The 16,667-nt window shown below is 42.6% G+C and overlaps 1 protein-coding gene across 4 annotated transcripts in view; it reads right to left on the bottom strand.

The window, feature by feature from the left end:
• Nucleotides 1-9,061, bottom strand: part of GK5 (glycerol kinase 5) — an 84,868-nt gene extending 75,807 nt beyond the window's left edge. For 2 of the 4 annotated variants that reach the window (XM_060100223.1, XM_060100224.1), the window contains exon 1: nucleotides 8,988-9,061. Coding sequence is in view for 2 of the 4 variants with exons in the window: in XM_060100222.1 (XP_059956205.1) it covers nucleotides 8,802-8,963 (162 nt within the window). In the remaining 2 variants the exon portion in view is untranslated. Of the gene's footprint in view, nucleotides 1-8,801; nucleotides 8,964-8,987 lie in introns of those variants that run through there. The other 2 variants (XM_060100222.1, XM_060100221.1) reach the window with 1 other exon arrangement.
• Nucleotides 9,062-16,667: the final 7,606 nt, after the last annotated feature.

Genomic DNA, 16,667 nt, shown 5'->3' with positions numbered 1-16,667 from the left:
TGGGGGCCCCAGAGGGTAAGGTGAACCCCCCATGGCTTTTTTCTCTCTGTGTGCTCCTGATGCCTAGCCTCAGGTGTGGACATAGGAAGTATCCAGCAGAATGGGCTAATGAAAGCTCCAGCTTCTGGCAAGAGGACCCAAAAGGGGGAGGCTCAGGGAACCAAAAATCCCAGGAAGATCTCAGAGAGGAAAGAGCTTGGGAAAGCTACTCCAGAGAGCTGTGGATGAATTCCTAGGCTCACCTGGAAGCTGCATGTATATGAATATAATACCAGACAGCATAGCAACGATGTTAAAAGCAGAACTGAAAAAACAGACCACTGTCCAGGTCCCAGACTGACCTCTAGGTGGCACATACTACACAGGGCAGATCCAAATAGTACCTCCAAGATCTTAAAAACAGAATTAACATTGAAATCAAAGTCCAAGGAAGGCTGGTCAGCATTTGTAGACTGAACACAGCTGCATTAACTGCCTACTAAAAGAAAAATATCAACATTTGTCATAAACTTTATACAAGACCCAGAGTCTTATAACATGATCATCAAAATGCCCAGGATATAATCCAAAATTACAAGGTATATTAAGAATCAGAAAAATCTCAGCTTACATGGGAAAAGATAATAGACACCAATACCAACATAACACAGATATCTGATAAAGACTTTAAAGCAGCTATTATAAAAATGCTCCAAGAAGTAAGGGTGAATTCTTTTGAAACAAGATAGAAAGTCTCAGCAAAGAAATAAAAGACATGAAGAAAAACAAAATTTTGGTAATTCCCTGACAGTCCAGTGGTTTGGACTTGGTGCTTTCACTGCCAAGGCCCAGGTTCAATCCCTGGTCGGGGAACTAAGATCCCACAAGCTGAGCAGCATGGCCAAAAAAAAAAAACAAAAGAAAAAAGAAATTCTAACAACTTCAGGATTAAAAAATACAATTATTAGGGGAGTGGGGGAAATGGATACAAACTTTCAGTTATAAGATGAATAAGGTCTAGAGACCTAATGTACACCATGGTGACTAGAGTTAATAATAATGTATTATACACTTGAAATTTGCTAAGAGAGTAGTTCTCAAGTGTTCTCTACACCCACACACACAAACACACAAATGGTAACCATGTGAGATGATGAGTACCTCATCTGTATACTCATGATGAGTAATTAACATTACGTTATTTAATTAACAATGTATACGTATACCAAAACAGCAATTTATATACCTTAAATATATACAACTTTTATTTGGCAATCATACCTCAATAAAGCCGGAAAAAAATCAATTAAAAAAAGAAAAATAAAATAATTAAAATAAAAAAACATACTGGATGCGCTCAATAGTAGAATGGAGATAAGAGAAGAAAGTCAGTGAGCTTAAGGGTAGATCAATAGAAATTCTCTAATCTGAACAACAGAAAGAAAAAAATAATAAAGTCTCAGGGATCTCTGGGACAATGTTTATGTCACCAGAGGCCCCAAAGAAGAAAAGAAAGAGTTCAGTGCAGAAAAAAATTACTTCAGGGAAGTAATACTGCAAAAAATTCCCAAGCTCAGTGAAAGATTTAAAATCTAAATATTTAAGAAGCTTAGAAAACTCCTACCAGGATAAGTCCAAAGCACTACACAGCCAGATCCAGCATAATTCAAATGCTGAAAACTGAAAACAAAACAAAACAAAATTGAAAGCAACCAGACAGATTACATACACAGAATAATGATTCGAATGACTGTGGACTTTCTCATCAGAACCATGAAGGCCTGGAGGAAGTGGCTCAACATCTTTAGAGTGCTAAAAGAATTTCCATCCACAATTCCATATCAAAATCCTAGGATTTTTAATAGATATAGATATGATGATTCTAAAATTTATATGGAAAGGCAAAAGAACTAAAATAGCCAAAACAATGTTGAAAAAGATTGGTGGAATCACACTACGCAATTTCAAGACTTACTATAAAGCCATAGTAATCAAAATAGTGTAATCATTAATCAAAATAGTGTAATCATAAAAATAGCAAACAGATCAATGAAACAGAAGAGAATCCAGAAATAGACCCACATAAGTATGGCTAATTGATTTTTGACAAATATACAAGGCAATTCAATGGGGAAAAGACAGCTTTTTCAAGAGTTGAAACAGACATCCACACGCAAAAAAATTAACCTCAACGTAAACCTCATGTCTTACACAAAAAACTAACTCAAAATGGATCATAGATCTAAATGTAAAATGTAAAACTGTAAAATGCTTAGAGGAAATCACAGCAGAAAATCTTTGTGACTTGGGGTTAGGTGAAGAGTTCTTAGACGTGACACCAAAAGTACAATTCATGAACAAAAATACTCAAAAAATGAGCTTCATCAAAATTTAAAATGTTCGCTCTGCAAAAGATATTGTTAAGAAGATGAAAAGACCAAGTACAGACCGGTTGAAAATATCTGCAAATCACGTATTCAACACAAGATTTATATCCAGAAGATATTTTTAAAATCTCAAAACTCAACAGTAAGAAAACAACTCAATTAAAAAATGGCCAAAAGACCTGAACAGGCACTTTATCAAAGAAGATACACAGACAGAAAATATGCACATGGAAATACTCAGCATCATTAGCAATTAAGCAAATTGCAAATCAAAACCACAATGAGATATCACTACATCTATTAGGATGCCTAAAATAAAAATTACTAACAACATCAAGTGTTGGTAAAGAACAAACAGAACTCATATACATTGCTGGTGGGAATGCAAAATGGTAGAGGCACTCTGGAATTTGGCAATTTCTTGTTAGGTTAAATACTTACTTACCATGTGACCCAACAATCCCACCCCTAGGTATTTAACCCAGAGAAATGAAAACTTACATTCACATTAAAATCTGTACACAAATGTTTATTGCAGCTCTATCCAAAATCATCAGAAACTGGAAACAACCCGAATGTACTTCAACAGGTGAATGAATGTGGTACATCCACACAATGGATTACTACTCAGAAATAAGAAAGAATGAACTATTGATACACACAATATGGATGAATCTCAAAGGCATTCTGCTGAAGAAAGCCCATCTCCAAAGGCTACTTACTGTATTATTCCTCTTATATGACATTCTCAGAAGGACAAAAAACTATAGTCATGGGAAACAGATCAGTGGTTTTCAGAGATTAGGTGTGGGAGGAGGGTCTGACTACAAAGGGCTAGCACAAGGGAGTTTCTGGGTTACTTCTACATATGTGCTAAAACTCACAAGACTTATTCACCAAAAAAGTCAACTTTAGGGCTTCCCTGGTGGCGCAGTGGTTAAGAGTCTGCCTGCCGATGCAGGGGACACGGGTTCGTGCCCCGGTCCGGGAAGATCCTACATGCCGCGGAGCAGCTGGGCCCGTGAGCCATGGCGGCTGAGCCTGTGCTCCGCAACGGGAGAGGCCACAGCAGTGAGAGGCCCACATACCGAAAAAAAAAAAAAGTCAACTTTACCATACGCTAATTTAAAAAATACAATAAAAAGAATCTATGGCTTCAAGTTAAAATGATGGCTTGAACATAAGCGTTTTATCTCCAATCCCTCTCAAGACTCCATTAAAATAAAAACATGAAAAAGATTTATGCAAGAAGAGAGCAAGGAAGCTCAGACCAGGTTTTAACGAATGTTTTTAATACGATCAGTTAGTGGGTACAGTAAGTCCCCTACACATGAAAGAGTTCCGTTCCGAGAGTGCATTGTTAAGTCCAATTTGTTTGAAAGTGGAGAAAAGGGAACACTCTTGCACTGCTGGTGGGAATGTGAAGTGGTACAGCCACTATGGAGAACAGTATGGAGGTTCCTTAAAAAACTACAAATAGAACTACCATATGACCCAGCAATCCCACTACTGGGCATATACCCTGAGAAAACTATAATTCAAAAGGAGTCATGTACCAAAATGTTCATTGCAGCTCTATTTACAATAGCCAAGAGATGGAAACAACCTAAGTGTCCATCATCCGATGAATGGATAAAGAAGATGTGGCACATATATACAATGGAATATTACTCAGCCATAAAAAGAAATGAAATTGAGCTATGTGTAATGAGGTGGATGGACCTAGAGTCTGTCATACAGAGTGAAGTGAGTTAGAAAGATAAAGACAAATACCGTATGCTAACACATATATATGGAATTTAAGAAAAAAAAAGTCATGAAGAACCTAGGGGTAAAACAGGAATAAAGACACAGACCTACTTCAGAATGGACTTGAGGATATGGGGAGGGGGAAGGGTAAGCTGTGACAAAGCGAGGGAGAGGCATGGACATATACACTACCAAACGTAAGGTAGATAGCCAGTGGGAAGTAGCCACATAGCACAGGGAGATCAGCTGGGTGCTTTGTGACCGCCTGGAGGGGTGGGATAGGGAGGGTGGGAGGGAGGGAGACGCAAGAGGGAAGGGATATGGGAACAGATGTATATGTATAACTGATTCACTTTGTTATAAAGCAGAAACTAATACACCATTGTGAAGCAATTATACTCCAATAAAGTTGTAAAAAAAAAAAAAAGGAAGTCCAACAAAGTTAGCCTAGGTATCCTACTAACACAATCGGCTATATAGTACTGTACTGTAATAGGTTTATAATACTTTTCACAGAAATAATACATGAAAAACAAACACAAAAAATAAAGAAAACATTTTTAATCTTACAGTATGGTAGCGTGAAAAGTACAGTAGTCCAGTACAACAGCTGGCATACAGGGGCTGGTATCAAGTGAACAGGCAAGAAGAGTTACTGACTGGAGGAGGGAGAGGAGGTGGGAGATGGTAGAGCTGAAGGATCATCAGCCATAGGAGACAGAGGGCAAGATGCAATTTCACTCACGTTTGACGTTGATGGCACAGGCTCTGGTTCCTTGCTGGATTTAATTCTATCTACTCTCTTGAAAAAACGATCCCGTGATGTCTGGGTAGTAGCTCTTTTTTTCTCGTCATAGGTGACCCGGTAGCACTGGACTGCATTCTCAACGACAGCTGCAACCTTTGCGTCCCGTTCTATGTTCGGGTCCTGTGCCTCAAAAACTAACAGTGCCTCCTCAAATAAAGAAAATCCCCTTGCCATTTCCTGCGTTGTGAATCTCTTCAGTTCTTCAGCAGTAACCGCTACATAACCGCTGCTTTTACACTTACTTCCGAAATAAAGAAGCAAGAAATAAAGATACTGTACTACTTGGGCTTGTACAGTACTGTAAAGTACACAAAAGCACAACCACTTGTAGAGGATGTACACAAGTGACAATGTACACCAGACACGTGGACTAACTTATGTGACTGGACATGCGAACGCATGTTCACATCTTTGAAAGTTCGCAATTTGAAGGTTCGTATGTAGGGGACTTACTATACAGGGCTAAGCACAGGAGAGAAAACTGGATACCGCAGTAGCTCCTCAGATTATACTATCTCTCTTCAACCCCTGGCAGATTCTAGGATAGAGCCCTGAAAATTAGAGGTACCTCAGAAGGCTGGGAGGCCAGATGGGGCTGAACAGAGGATAGATTCAGTCTTTCTAAGGATCCTCAGGTCTCCTTGTCCAGCCAGATCCACTGCCCCTCTCTAACCAGGCAGAAGGTGTGAGATTTACTCTCTGGAGGGGTTGAACCAGGGAAGTTCTTTACTTGCAAGTACCAGATATAGCTGAGAAAAGTAAGACATAGTACTGAAAATATGAACAGATAACCAACCAAAGATCACCATTTAAGGAAAACCTCTGACACATAAGAAAAGGCCAAAATAGAGAGAAAAAAAAGGAACTGTGAGAAAAGTGACAATGTGGGGAGCATGAGGGTGACATGGGGATGATATGAAAAAAGAATCTATTATTCCCAGTGAACTCATTAGAAACAAACAGATTTAACAAAATCTATTCCTCTTCTATCAAACAACATTTCTGTCCTTTCCATGCAATACTTTCATGACCACAGACTGTAATGGCTCAACTGCAATAAACACTTCCTCACACCAAAAAACTCAACGTGGCCATCATCGCGTCAAGCCTACAAACCAGGGTCTGTGGCACTTCAGGGTCCCTTCCCCCAACTCCACCAACCCAGACAGCTCACCATCCCTAAACATGTCACAATAGTTTAGAAGACCAAACAGAAATTAGATCAAGAATATAATCAAAGCCAAGAAGAAAACGTGTTTTGTTGATTAAAAACAAAAGACAAGAAGACAACAACCAGTGTTTTTCAACAATGTCCAGAGGGTACACAGTATTGGAGACTCCACTGTTTTCTTTGGAGTGGCCTTTCTGTCCTGTTCTTCCAACCAAGATGTTATCATCTTTTACAGTTTCTCACAATGGCATGATGTTTCAATGGGGAACATGATGAACTTTCTTCATTTTGAAAAACTAAAAATATCAAATATTCACATGTGGGATTTCTAACTGTGAATACTACTCTAGTATATAACGCCAATATTTAAGAGTCCATAGAAAGATTTTTTTAAATACAACTTATAGAAAAAGGCTAAAAATGTGCCTCTGCTATTAAAAAATGAATGCCATAAGAGATAAAATTAAAGTCTTCTGAGAGACCTAGTACTAGCCTTCTAATGTAAAGGTTCCTGTTTGGGATTTCAATTTTAATTAAAAGACCAACAAAGCCTATTTTGTTCTTATCTCTAAAGGGTGATCTGTTCAGTTCTTCTTTCTCTCCTTTTTAAGCTATTTATTTAGCAATATCAATCAAATCCTATACTAAGACATTTAGGTTACTATTATATATTCTTTCCAACATAATTTAGCAGAGGTGTGATTTTCACTTGAGTAAATAAACACAAGTTCTGTGTCTAATCCATAGAGTCCCATGAAGCAAACTGATTTCCTAATACTTTGATTAAATGCAATTCAGTTATTTATTCTGTACTCACGAAGTAACATGCTTGGTGCTAAGAAGCAGTGTAGACCAACAAGACCATTCTTCCCAAAGAACTCAAGCCATCTGAAGTAAAGGACCAGTTGTTGTTTGGGTTTTTTTCTGATGTGTAATTCATTGTGAACCAACAATTTTTAAGACATAATTAAAACAACTTTCTAGGAAAAAAGAACATACAAGGTAAAATCCCAAATGTTTTATTATTGAGGTCAACAGACATAAAATGACTCTGCCAAGTTGCTACACAAGTTTCTAAATCTTAGTTTCTCTCTCTCAGCCCCAGCAGCTGGGAGCCTCACTTTCCGAAGCACTGCTGTAAACTCCTATCACAGGTTGCGAGGCACTGCTTTCAACTCCTAATTTAAGACATAGCGCTTCATCCTTTGAGGGCAAGGAATTTTTGTATTTTTATTTACTCACATACCTTTCTAGACACCTTCGCCACAGTTTTGAGTCTGACCAAACCATTCTAGTCTAATGCTGCTCACAGCAATCTTGATTCATCTTTGAGATTCTTACCTCATTTCTAAAAAAATGATTCCCCCCAAATTATATGGCAACTGTGAAACTTGATCTTCTAACAATTTCTGCATCCCTTCGGTTTCAAACACTTCAACTTCTTTGAAAAAAAAAATCACTGCTTAAAACAAAAGTACTTTGTGTCTAGAATTGTAAGGGAGACTGTGTGTAAAGTATCATCGTGTTCTGATAAAGACTCATAAAAAGATACGGAGAACATAGTCGCTGAAGGACAGAATCCGCCTTTCAGCTGTCCTTTCGGGTGGGTTTAGGAATGGGGTGTGTGGGTGGTGGGCAGTGTTCCTGCAGAGGTGAACAGAAGAGGGACCAGGTCCCTCTTCCCTGTCCTGGTCCTGAAACCAGAATGAGGAAGTCCTGAAAACAAACGCTCAAAGCAGTCTTTTGGCTGGACCTGCTCCTGGGCAACCCCTGCGGCTGAAAAACACTTCTAAGGGGATGGGGAAAAGGGTGGGAACCAAGCAAATGAGGGAGTCCAGTGCTGCTGGGAATGGGTCAGGTAACTAATAGCTCCTGTTCCCCCAACACCGCCAACATAAAAAGATGTTGGTATTGGAAAGGAGAGTAAATAAGAAACATCACATGGAATCAACATTATTTTTGGCATGCTGTCAACTGTGTGGAAATCAACACTTCATTAAAACGAGAACAGAAGAATACCAATCTGTTAGTTGCTTTACTAATAACAACTAATGACTTGATAGGTTTCTCAAACCAGAAAAAAGATACTTTCATGAATTGTCAAAGATGGAAATGAGAAAAGTAATGACAACACAGCCTTCAAAACTTGTCCAATACTTCTCATATCTCTGGGAATCAGTTGCTCAGCACTTTGAGAAGCAGTTAATGATGATAACTGAATTACGAACATAAACTTAAATTCCATCAAGATTTGAAAATCCTAAATGTAAATAAAGACAGGGTTGGACGCCTATCAAGGAAGTACAGGAGAAACCAAGCAAGTCACAAAGCACCCTCTGACTGGATACGCGCAGCCAGCCTGCCCTGCCCTGCCCTGCCCCGGGAGTCACCGCAGTCCCACCCAGGTGAGGCCAGAGAGGCGAATCCTCAGGTGAGCGGAAGGGAGTGAGCGGCCCCAGGTCACAAACCGAGCCCCTGCTGTCTTCAGCCGGGACAGGAAGGGCGCACAGGTTTCAACCCTGCCCGGGGAGGGAATGCGGGGACTTGGCCGGTCTCGGCGCGCCGCTCAGGTCGGAGGGCCCGCGGTGCTCCAGGTGGCTGCGTCCAAGCCGGATGAGGAGGTCCCGCCCTCTCGCCCCCCCGCGACCCGATCCCGGGTGCCCCGCGCGACCCAGACCCGCTGCCCCGACGCCAGCTCCTCGGTCACCTTCTGAGCGCTGGAGCCGCGGATCCGCGCCGCGCGGTCATAGACGTGGCAGCGAATCACCGAGCTGCCCACGTCCAGCCCCAGAACGAAGCCTGCGCGCCGCGAGTCCGGCGCGCTCTGCTCGGGGCGCGTCTGCTCCAGGACTGTGGGCGGCCCTGGCATCCCGACCCCCAAGCCTCTCCGCACCTGCCTCCAGTCGAGCGGGAGCGCTCTAAACGCCCGTACCTCAGAGGCTGAGCGCTCCCCGCCGGGCCACCGCCCCCGGCCCGCCCCCTCCGCGAGATCCGGGAACGGCCCCGCCCCCGCATCGGGCCCCGCCCCGACGCCGTGACGTCACGGCTGCGCAGGAACCCTTTGCAGGAGCGAGCGCGGTCCCCGCGGCAGTGTGGGGCGCGTGGAGGCGAGCAGGAAGGTGGTGGGTCCCTGGAGTCCCGGGTCACCCGTTCCGCCCGGTTCTCCTGACACCGGCGGCTCTCAGCATTGCCCTGGCCCGTAATTTTCGTGATTTCCCTTCTAACTCCACGCACCCTGCGGCAGTGCCTGCATTTCTTTCAACCCAATTACATATTATGAATCTCTATTAAGAAAAATAAAGTGACCTGAAAAGAAATTCAAAATTCCGCCGAAGGTATTCATTAATAAACTGAGGGTTTTCCCCCAAGACTTCTGTCCTCAGAAAACCTGGTCAGGTTTGCACATATAATACACATCAAAAAATACTTGCTAAATGAAATAAACACTCAAATGAGTTGGACATTCCCCAGCTCTCTGGTGGGGAAGAAGGGACAAAGCCAGGGGTGGCTGTTTTTACCATCAAACTCCACCCCAACGACTGCCTTTTCAGGAACATGAAAGTCCCTCAAGGGCCCTTTACCTTTCACTCCTGCCCAAAGAGCGTGGGCTCTTCCACGCACGGGACAGGAAGGAGGCCTGCGGAAATTTAGAGTTTCCTGCAGCTCTGGTCACCAGCCTCGAGCCCAGGGGGATTCCCGTGGGGTGGTCCTTGTAGGCGGGGAGTGCGGAGGCGTTAATGCCTGCTTCAGCCACCTTTCCACCATCACCACACCAGCACTCCAAAAAAAAACCAGTGTCTGGGGCTCCTCTGGTGGCGCAGTGGTTGAGAGTTCGCCTGCCGATGCAGGGGACGCGGGTTTGTGCCCTGGTCTGGGAAGATCCCACGTGCCGCGAAGCAGCTGGGCCCGTGAGCCTTAGCCGCTGAGCCTGGGCGTCCAGAGCCTGTGCTTCACAACGGGAGAGGCCCGCGAACCACTCCCCCAACCAAAAAACAAAAAAAACAGTGTCTGAAAATATTCAATGTCTTCTTTTTGTAAAATTATGAAAGTAACATGGATATGTGCTCTTTGTGAAAAAGTTTCACAGTGCAGAGTGGTATATCAATTAAAAAGTAAGGGAAAAAAAAAAGCAAGGGATATTCATTTTGAGCCAAATCGTTCTTTTGAACAAATTGTCATGTTAACCCACTTGCTTTCAGCCCATTTGACCAATGGCCTTTGACCAATGGTTCTTTGGCCATATTACTTGAAACTTGGAACAAGCACCTGGAAGAGTATGTTTTTTGTTTTTGTGTTTAATCTTTGTACCCCGTTCCTCTCTAATAGTACTCATTTGTTCCAAATGGCCCCAGGACTGCCTTCACCAGTGGTGACCATTTTGGTGAGTCATATATACTATGTTAATCCTCAGTATTGTAATTTTGAAATAAATGACTAATGGGTCATGTAGTCTGACCAGAGTTCTCCAGAGAAAGAGAACCAATAGGATAGAGATTGAGATTTATTTTAGGGAATTGGCTCACATGCTCGTGAGGGCTGGCAAGTCCCAGAAATCTCTAGGGAAGGCTGGAAGTCTAGAAATTCAGGTAAGAGTTGATGTTACAGTCTGAGTCTACATTCTGCTGGGCAGTAGGCTGGGAACGCAGGCAGGGTTCCTATATTGCAATCTTAAGGAGAATTCTTCTTTGGGAAACCTCGATCTTTGCTCTTAAGGCCTTCAACTGATTGGATGCGGCCCACCAACATTGTGAAGGGTCATTTGCTTTACTCAAGGTCTATTGATTTAAATGTTAATCATATCTTAAAAATATCTCACAGCAGCATCTAGACTGGTGCTTGCCCAAACAGCTGGGCACCTTCACAGTGTGCCCACTAGCTTAGTCAAGTTGACACATAAAATTAACCATCACAGGTCCCCTTTCACAAGAGAGAAAGCTGTTTTGTATTCCTGATATGAACATTTAGCATATTTCCCAAAGTGATAATTCTTGGGCTTCTTGGACACCTACAGTAACTTCTTTTGTGATTCTTTTTATATATCTGCATCAAGTGATCTTGAGTATCATCAAAGAATCATAGACTGTGAAAACAGGGAGCTTAGCAACACTTAGTCTAGTGTTTTTTTGTTTTTTTTTTTTTTTTGCGGTATGCGGGCCTCTCACTGCTGTGGCCTCCCCCGTTGCAGAGCACAGGCTCCGGACGCGCAGGCTCCGGACGCGCAGGCTCAGCGGCCATGGCTCACGGGCCCAGCCGCTCCGCGGCATATGGGATCCTCCCAGACCAGGGCACGAACCCGTATCCCCTGCATCGGCAGGCGGACTCTCAACCACTTGCGCCACCAGGGAGGCCCTAGTCTAGTGTTTTTTTAATCTGTTTCTGATCTTGAACAACTTTGAGATCCTGATGATGCTGTCTTCCCAAGAACATGCTTATATACACAATACTTGGCATGAGGTTTCAGGTGGGTGTGGGATAAACTAAACATGAAGATCTCAGATTAAAAATCCAGAGTGAATTCCCTAACCTGGACAGACTGTTGCCTAGGAGAGGCCTGGGGGAACAAAGGGATACTGTGTTTCCTCCTCCTTCACTGTTCTCTGCTAGCAGCTCTCACCCTGCTCCGCCCTCAGGGAAAGGAGCAAGTGGCTTCGGGGCACAGAGCTCAGAAACTCGGAAAGTCCCTTTGCTAGTGGGTCGGTTCATTGTTCTTGATTCAGAGGCCACTGCTGCTCTGAGCTCCATCACCTGATGGCCTTGGTCCGCCTCTGGCTTGGCTGCTGCCTGCCCTCAGATTCTGGGCTTGGCCCAGAGGTGGCCACTGAGGCTTTCTCCCAGGCTCATTCCCCACCACTGTCTCTCCTTACACTTTCTCCTCTGGCAGCAGGCCCAGAATTACAACTTGCACCAGCCTCCCAGGCTCTTGAGAAACGTGGATGCGGTTACTCAGGGCTGGATCAGAAAGCGTGTGAGGCCAGCATTCCCTGGGACTCCCTGAAGGGAAATGGATGGTACTTCAAGGCTGAGTCCAGGGACCTCACTCGATGCCCTCCTCTCTCCAAGGAAACAAATCACTGTCCTTCCCTCCTAGGGTGACCAACTGTCCCTATTTGCCAGGGACTGAGGAATTTCTTGAAACACAGGACTTTCGATGTTAAAACCAGAACAGTCCTCCTCACCACTCAGAGACTCTTGGGGTCCACAGGTGACTTCCTTTGGGATGCTGGCTACTTCATGTTTAGGTGTCAGACACTGCTTTTAGACAGTGAGCTCCCTGAGGACAGAAACAGGGCCTTAGTCATTTTTCCTCCAAGAGGCACAAAGTAACTGCTGAATGACTAAATGAACAAACAAGTTAATGTTTGCAAGTCCTTATCAGACCTTACCTTCTGCCTGACGTGGCTGCGGGACCAGAGGGCAGTGAGCCCTTCCTAACGTCTGCTTTCATCTGGGCTTGTTGTCATCTGACCACTGATGCAGCCCTTCTGATGTGGAAGGGAGGTCAGACTGCCTGCCCTGAGCCTGGCGCCTGGAAAATCAGGACTGAGCCCCAGATCCCCACGTGAGCGTCAAACCACATCCTTTCTCTTCACCCTTATTTCATGAGCTCAGCCAAACTTGGGTTGGACTCCCTCTTTGGCTTCCTGCTCTGTACCTCCACTCCTGACTGCATCTGCAGCCCTGGCCTCAACACAGGGGTAGACTTACCGTAGTATGTCTTCATGTCCCCCACTTTGCATGGGCCCCTACCGAGGCCCTGAGCAGAGCCCTAGCAAACTGTTTAGCGTCCTGTGCTTTATGGCATTTGCAAAAGTGGATTCTTTTTGCATTATTTTCCTAAAGTGGGCCCTCCAAATTGTACAAGCTTCGATTCCCACAGAACCGTAATCCTCCCACCAGGAGGGAAAGCGGGCAGGTGAGGGATAAATTGAGAAATTGGGATTGACATATACACACTACTATATATATAAAATAGATAACCAATAAGGACCTACTGTACAGCACAGGGAGCTCTACTCAGTACTCTATAATGACCTATATGGGAAAAAAATCTTTAAAAAAAAGGTGGATATATGTATATGTATGAATGATTCACATTACTGTACACCTGAAACTAGCACAACATTGTAAATCGATTCTACTCCAATAAAAATTCAAAAAAACCCCAAAACCATAGTCCTCCCCACCGTTGTATAGTCCTCAAAGCCAGGACTTCCTCTCTGGATCCCAGTGTGGTGTCTGGAATGTTGTCAGCATTGCACTCTGGGTAACATCGTCCCCAATTCACCATTCGGAACCCCCTGAATGCTGTCATCAGCTGATGAAGTCTGTCCTGCCTACACAGCTCTGAGTAATCATGGTGTAAGCCCTGGCCTCCTCCATCTGGGCCAACTTAAGATCCAGACCCTGCCCATTTCTCACCATTGTTCCGCTGAGGTCCTTTCCAGGCCACACCTGCCATACCTGCCCAGGTATTTGCCCATCTCCATGCCCTTCTGAGGCATCCAGTGTCAGAAACATGAGCTGGCTCGTTGCTCCGTGTCTTAACTTCTCCCCTCCTGAAGTGGATTAAGTGACAGGAAATCTTTTCCTTCACTCACCTGTCTGTATACATTGTGGGAGGGGAAGACGCCTTATGTGGTTTCTCAGGTTTCTCATGTTTGTGAACACCCAGTAGCTGGAAAGTTCTGAAGAGAGGCCATGACTTAAAAGGACTCCCTCCTCATCCCAATCATCCTGTGTCACTTGTGGTCAGAAGCCTTTATTCAACTAGGGACATTATAAAGTCTCAAATGAATGAGTTCTGTGAGTTAAGATTTAAACCACATTAGAGAATGGCTGAAAACACTTTTGAATTCATGGATACAAATAAAACTTTGTTTTTTGAGGAAAAAATTTGAGTTTTTGTAGAAGGCAATTTTAAATCCCAAATAAAGAATGGTACTGTGGAAGAAAATGTAGAAAAGTAGCTGTTACTAGATTTGAGGTAAGTTTTCAAAAATAAAGATTTCTGTCTCAGCCTTTTGGCTAAGAATAAGCCAGAATAAAGAAGGAAACATCTCCCTACATATTGCTTAGCCCCTGTTGGCATTATTTTTTCCCCAGATCCCACAGAATTCTTTTCTTGAAGTCACACTTATTGAGATGCACAGTTTTATGATTTCTGACAAACATGTGCAGCCCTGAAACCATCACCACCACCACTAATATAGAAAATATCTCCATCACTCTAAAATGTCCCTTTTGCACACAGTACTCTGAATCCTTTACTATGAGCATCAGGTGATGTCATCTGCATATGTAACTCAGAACTCTTGAATTTAGCAGATTGATCTCAGTAATTTTAGATGCAACCCATCCCAAAAAGAAGTTGCCCGTTCCAGACTGACTGTAAATGAGCTTGGTCCTCGTGACATGTGGGCCAGACTGTGGACTTGGGGTTTTCACCAAATGACACGCTTACATAAAGCTAAGTGTAATAGCTTGACAATTCCTGGTTCCTTTGTATGTTTTGAGTAAATCCACACCACTTGAAGTGATTCTAAGCAATGAGAACATACAGTTGGCAAGCTTACATTTTATCCTGTCAAGGAAGGAAAAGCCCTGTTTTGAAATACAGTTACTACAGGTTGTATTTCACAAATTGTATCTCTAGACAGTGTGCCTTAATAATCTCTATTATGCTTTATTAATAAGATAGATCCTTTAACTATAAAGGAGATAAAACTCAGAATAAAATCTAATTAATTCAGAACACAAAGTAAAGAAACTAGAAATAAAGAGCCATAAAAAAACAGTAGATTTTAAGTTAACTGAAAAAGAATTACAGTTGACTCTCATTATTTGCAGTAGTTATTGTTCTATAAAGTTATGGCCAACACAATTGGCAAATATCGAATCATTTCTGCTGGAGGAAATATAGGGTTAGGCTCCTGCAGCCTCTGGTCACATTTCCAACGACTGATCAGTACATAACCTTGTTCAATATGTGTTTCTATTTAAAGACATGTTACTTAATATATATTGTTGATTCATCAACATTGAACTTAGAGCTGACAGCGCTATAATTTATGCCTGAGTAAAGCTTATCTAACACATGTATTCTCCCTGCAGGGCACATCGTGCCCTTCCTGGGCTTAGAAACACTTCAGAGAATTTCGGTACTATGCCGGGGCCATTTTAAACACAAAATCACCAACAAAAAGCACAAGCATGTGAAAAATGTGGCACTAAATAGACAGTAGAAAGGACATCTGTTTACAGTATGAAGGCTGAAAGAAGAAGGCAGAATGTCATCTTATTTGAGCTCAGCTGAGAATGTGCACATCTCTCTGTCTCTCTAAGTCTCTGTATTTAGATTTAGCAACATGTAGATCAATTTATTTTCCCAGCATTGCCTTTCCTATCTCATTCAATTTCCATCTTTCTAAGCCAGTTTCCTTTCTCTCAGATGATACAAGTAAGTAGTTCTTTTCAGTGAGGATCCTTGGGGAGTGAACTTCCTCAGTTTTTGAATATCTACACATATATCTTCACTTTTAAAAGATAGTTTGACATGGTAGAGAATACAAGTTTACAGCTTTTCCTTTTGCACTTTGAAAATATTGTTCCATTGGCTTCTAGCTGTAATTACTAATGAGAAGTCTGCTGCCAGTCTAATTCTCACTCTTTTGTGGGTACTCTTGTCTTTTCTCTCACCTGCCTTTAAGATTTTCTATTCAGATTCAGTGTTCTGGTCTTCACAGGTGTGGTCTTCTTTTTAGGTTATCCTTCAGACTGAAGACCTGGGTCTTCAGTTCTGGAAAATGTACTGCTTTGTACACGTTGCCTCCTCCTAGCCTCCCTAGTTTCTCCTATTAGATATTTGATTTAAAAAATTATTTTGACACAGTTTCAGACTTACAGAAAAGTTACAAGATAGCACAAAGAATTGCTATATACCCTTTACCCAGATTTCCCAAACACTAACATTTTACCACATTAAGTTTATCTTTTTCTATTTATCTATTTACCTGTATGTTTTTCTGAACCATTTGAAAGTAAGTTGCTGGCATGATGCCCATTTGCTCCAAAATACTTGAGTCACAACTTCCTAAAAACAAGTATATTCTCTTGTATAATCATCATACACAATCCTGTTAGCTAATCTAGAGTTCTTATTCAGATTTCACTGATTGTCACAACAGTGTCTCTTACAGAAAAAGAAAATCCCAGATTGTGTGTTTCATTCAGTGTCATGTTTCTTAGTCTCCTTTCACTTAGCACCATTGCTCACTTTGTCTTTAGTGACAATGACATTTTTGAAAAGTACAGGCTACTCATTTTGTAGAATGTCCTTCATTTTAAGTTTGACTGATGTTTCTTCTTAATTAGATTCAGGTGGTTATGCACTTTGGGCCAGAACAGCGCAAAAGCAACGTGCTCTTCTTAGCAGGGCTGGGCCTTGGATAAGGCATAGGAGGTACCCAGTGCACAAAACTTAAGGAGATATTCATGCTCAGCTGGTACAGGGTAAGCTACAAATGCCTTGCTTGCCTCAACCGAGTACCAGCCCTGCTTCTCAGTACATCATCTT

The sequence above is a fragment of the Mesoplodon densirostris genome, chromosome 5, assembly GCF_025265405.1.
Source record: "Mesoplodon densirostris isolate mMesDen1 chromosome 5, mMesDen1 primary haplotype, whole genome shotgun sequence".
Taxonomy (NCBI): domain Eukaryota; kingdom Metazoa; phylum Chordata; class Mammalia; order Artiodactyla; family Ziphiidae; genus Mesoplodon; species Mesoplodon densirostris.
The sequence above is the reverse complement of the archived record's forward strand: the minus strand, read 5'-3'. Positions and strand labels throughout refer to the sequence as shown.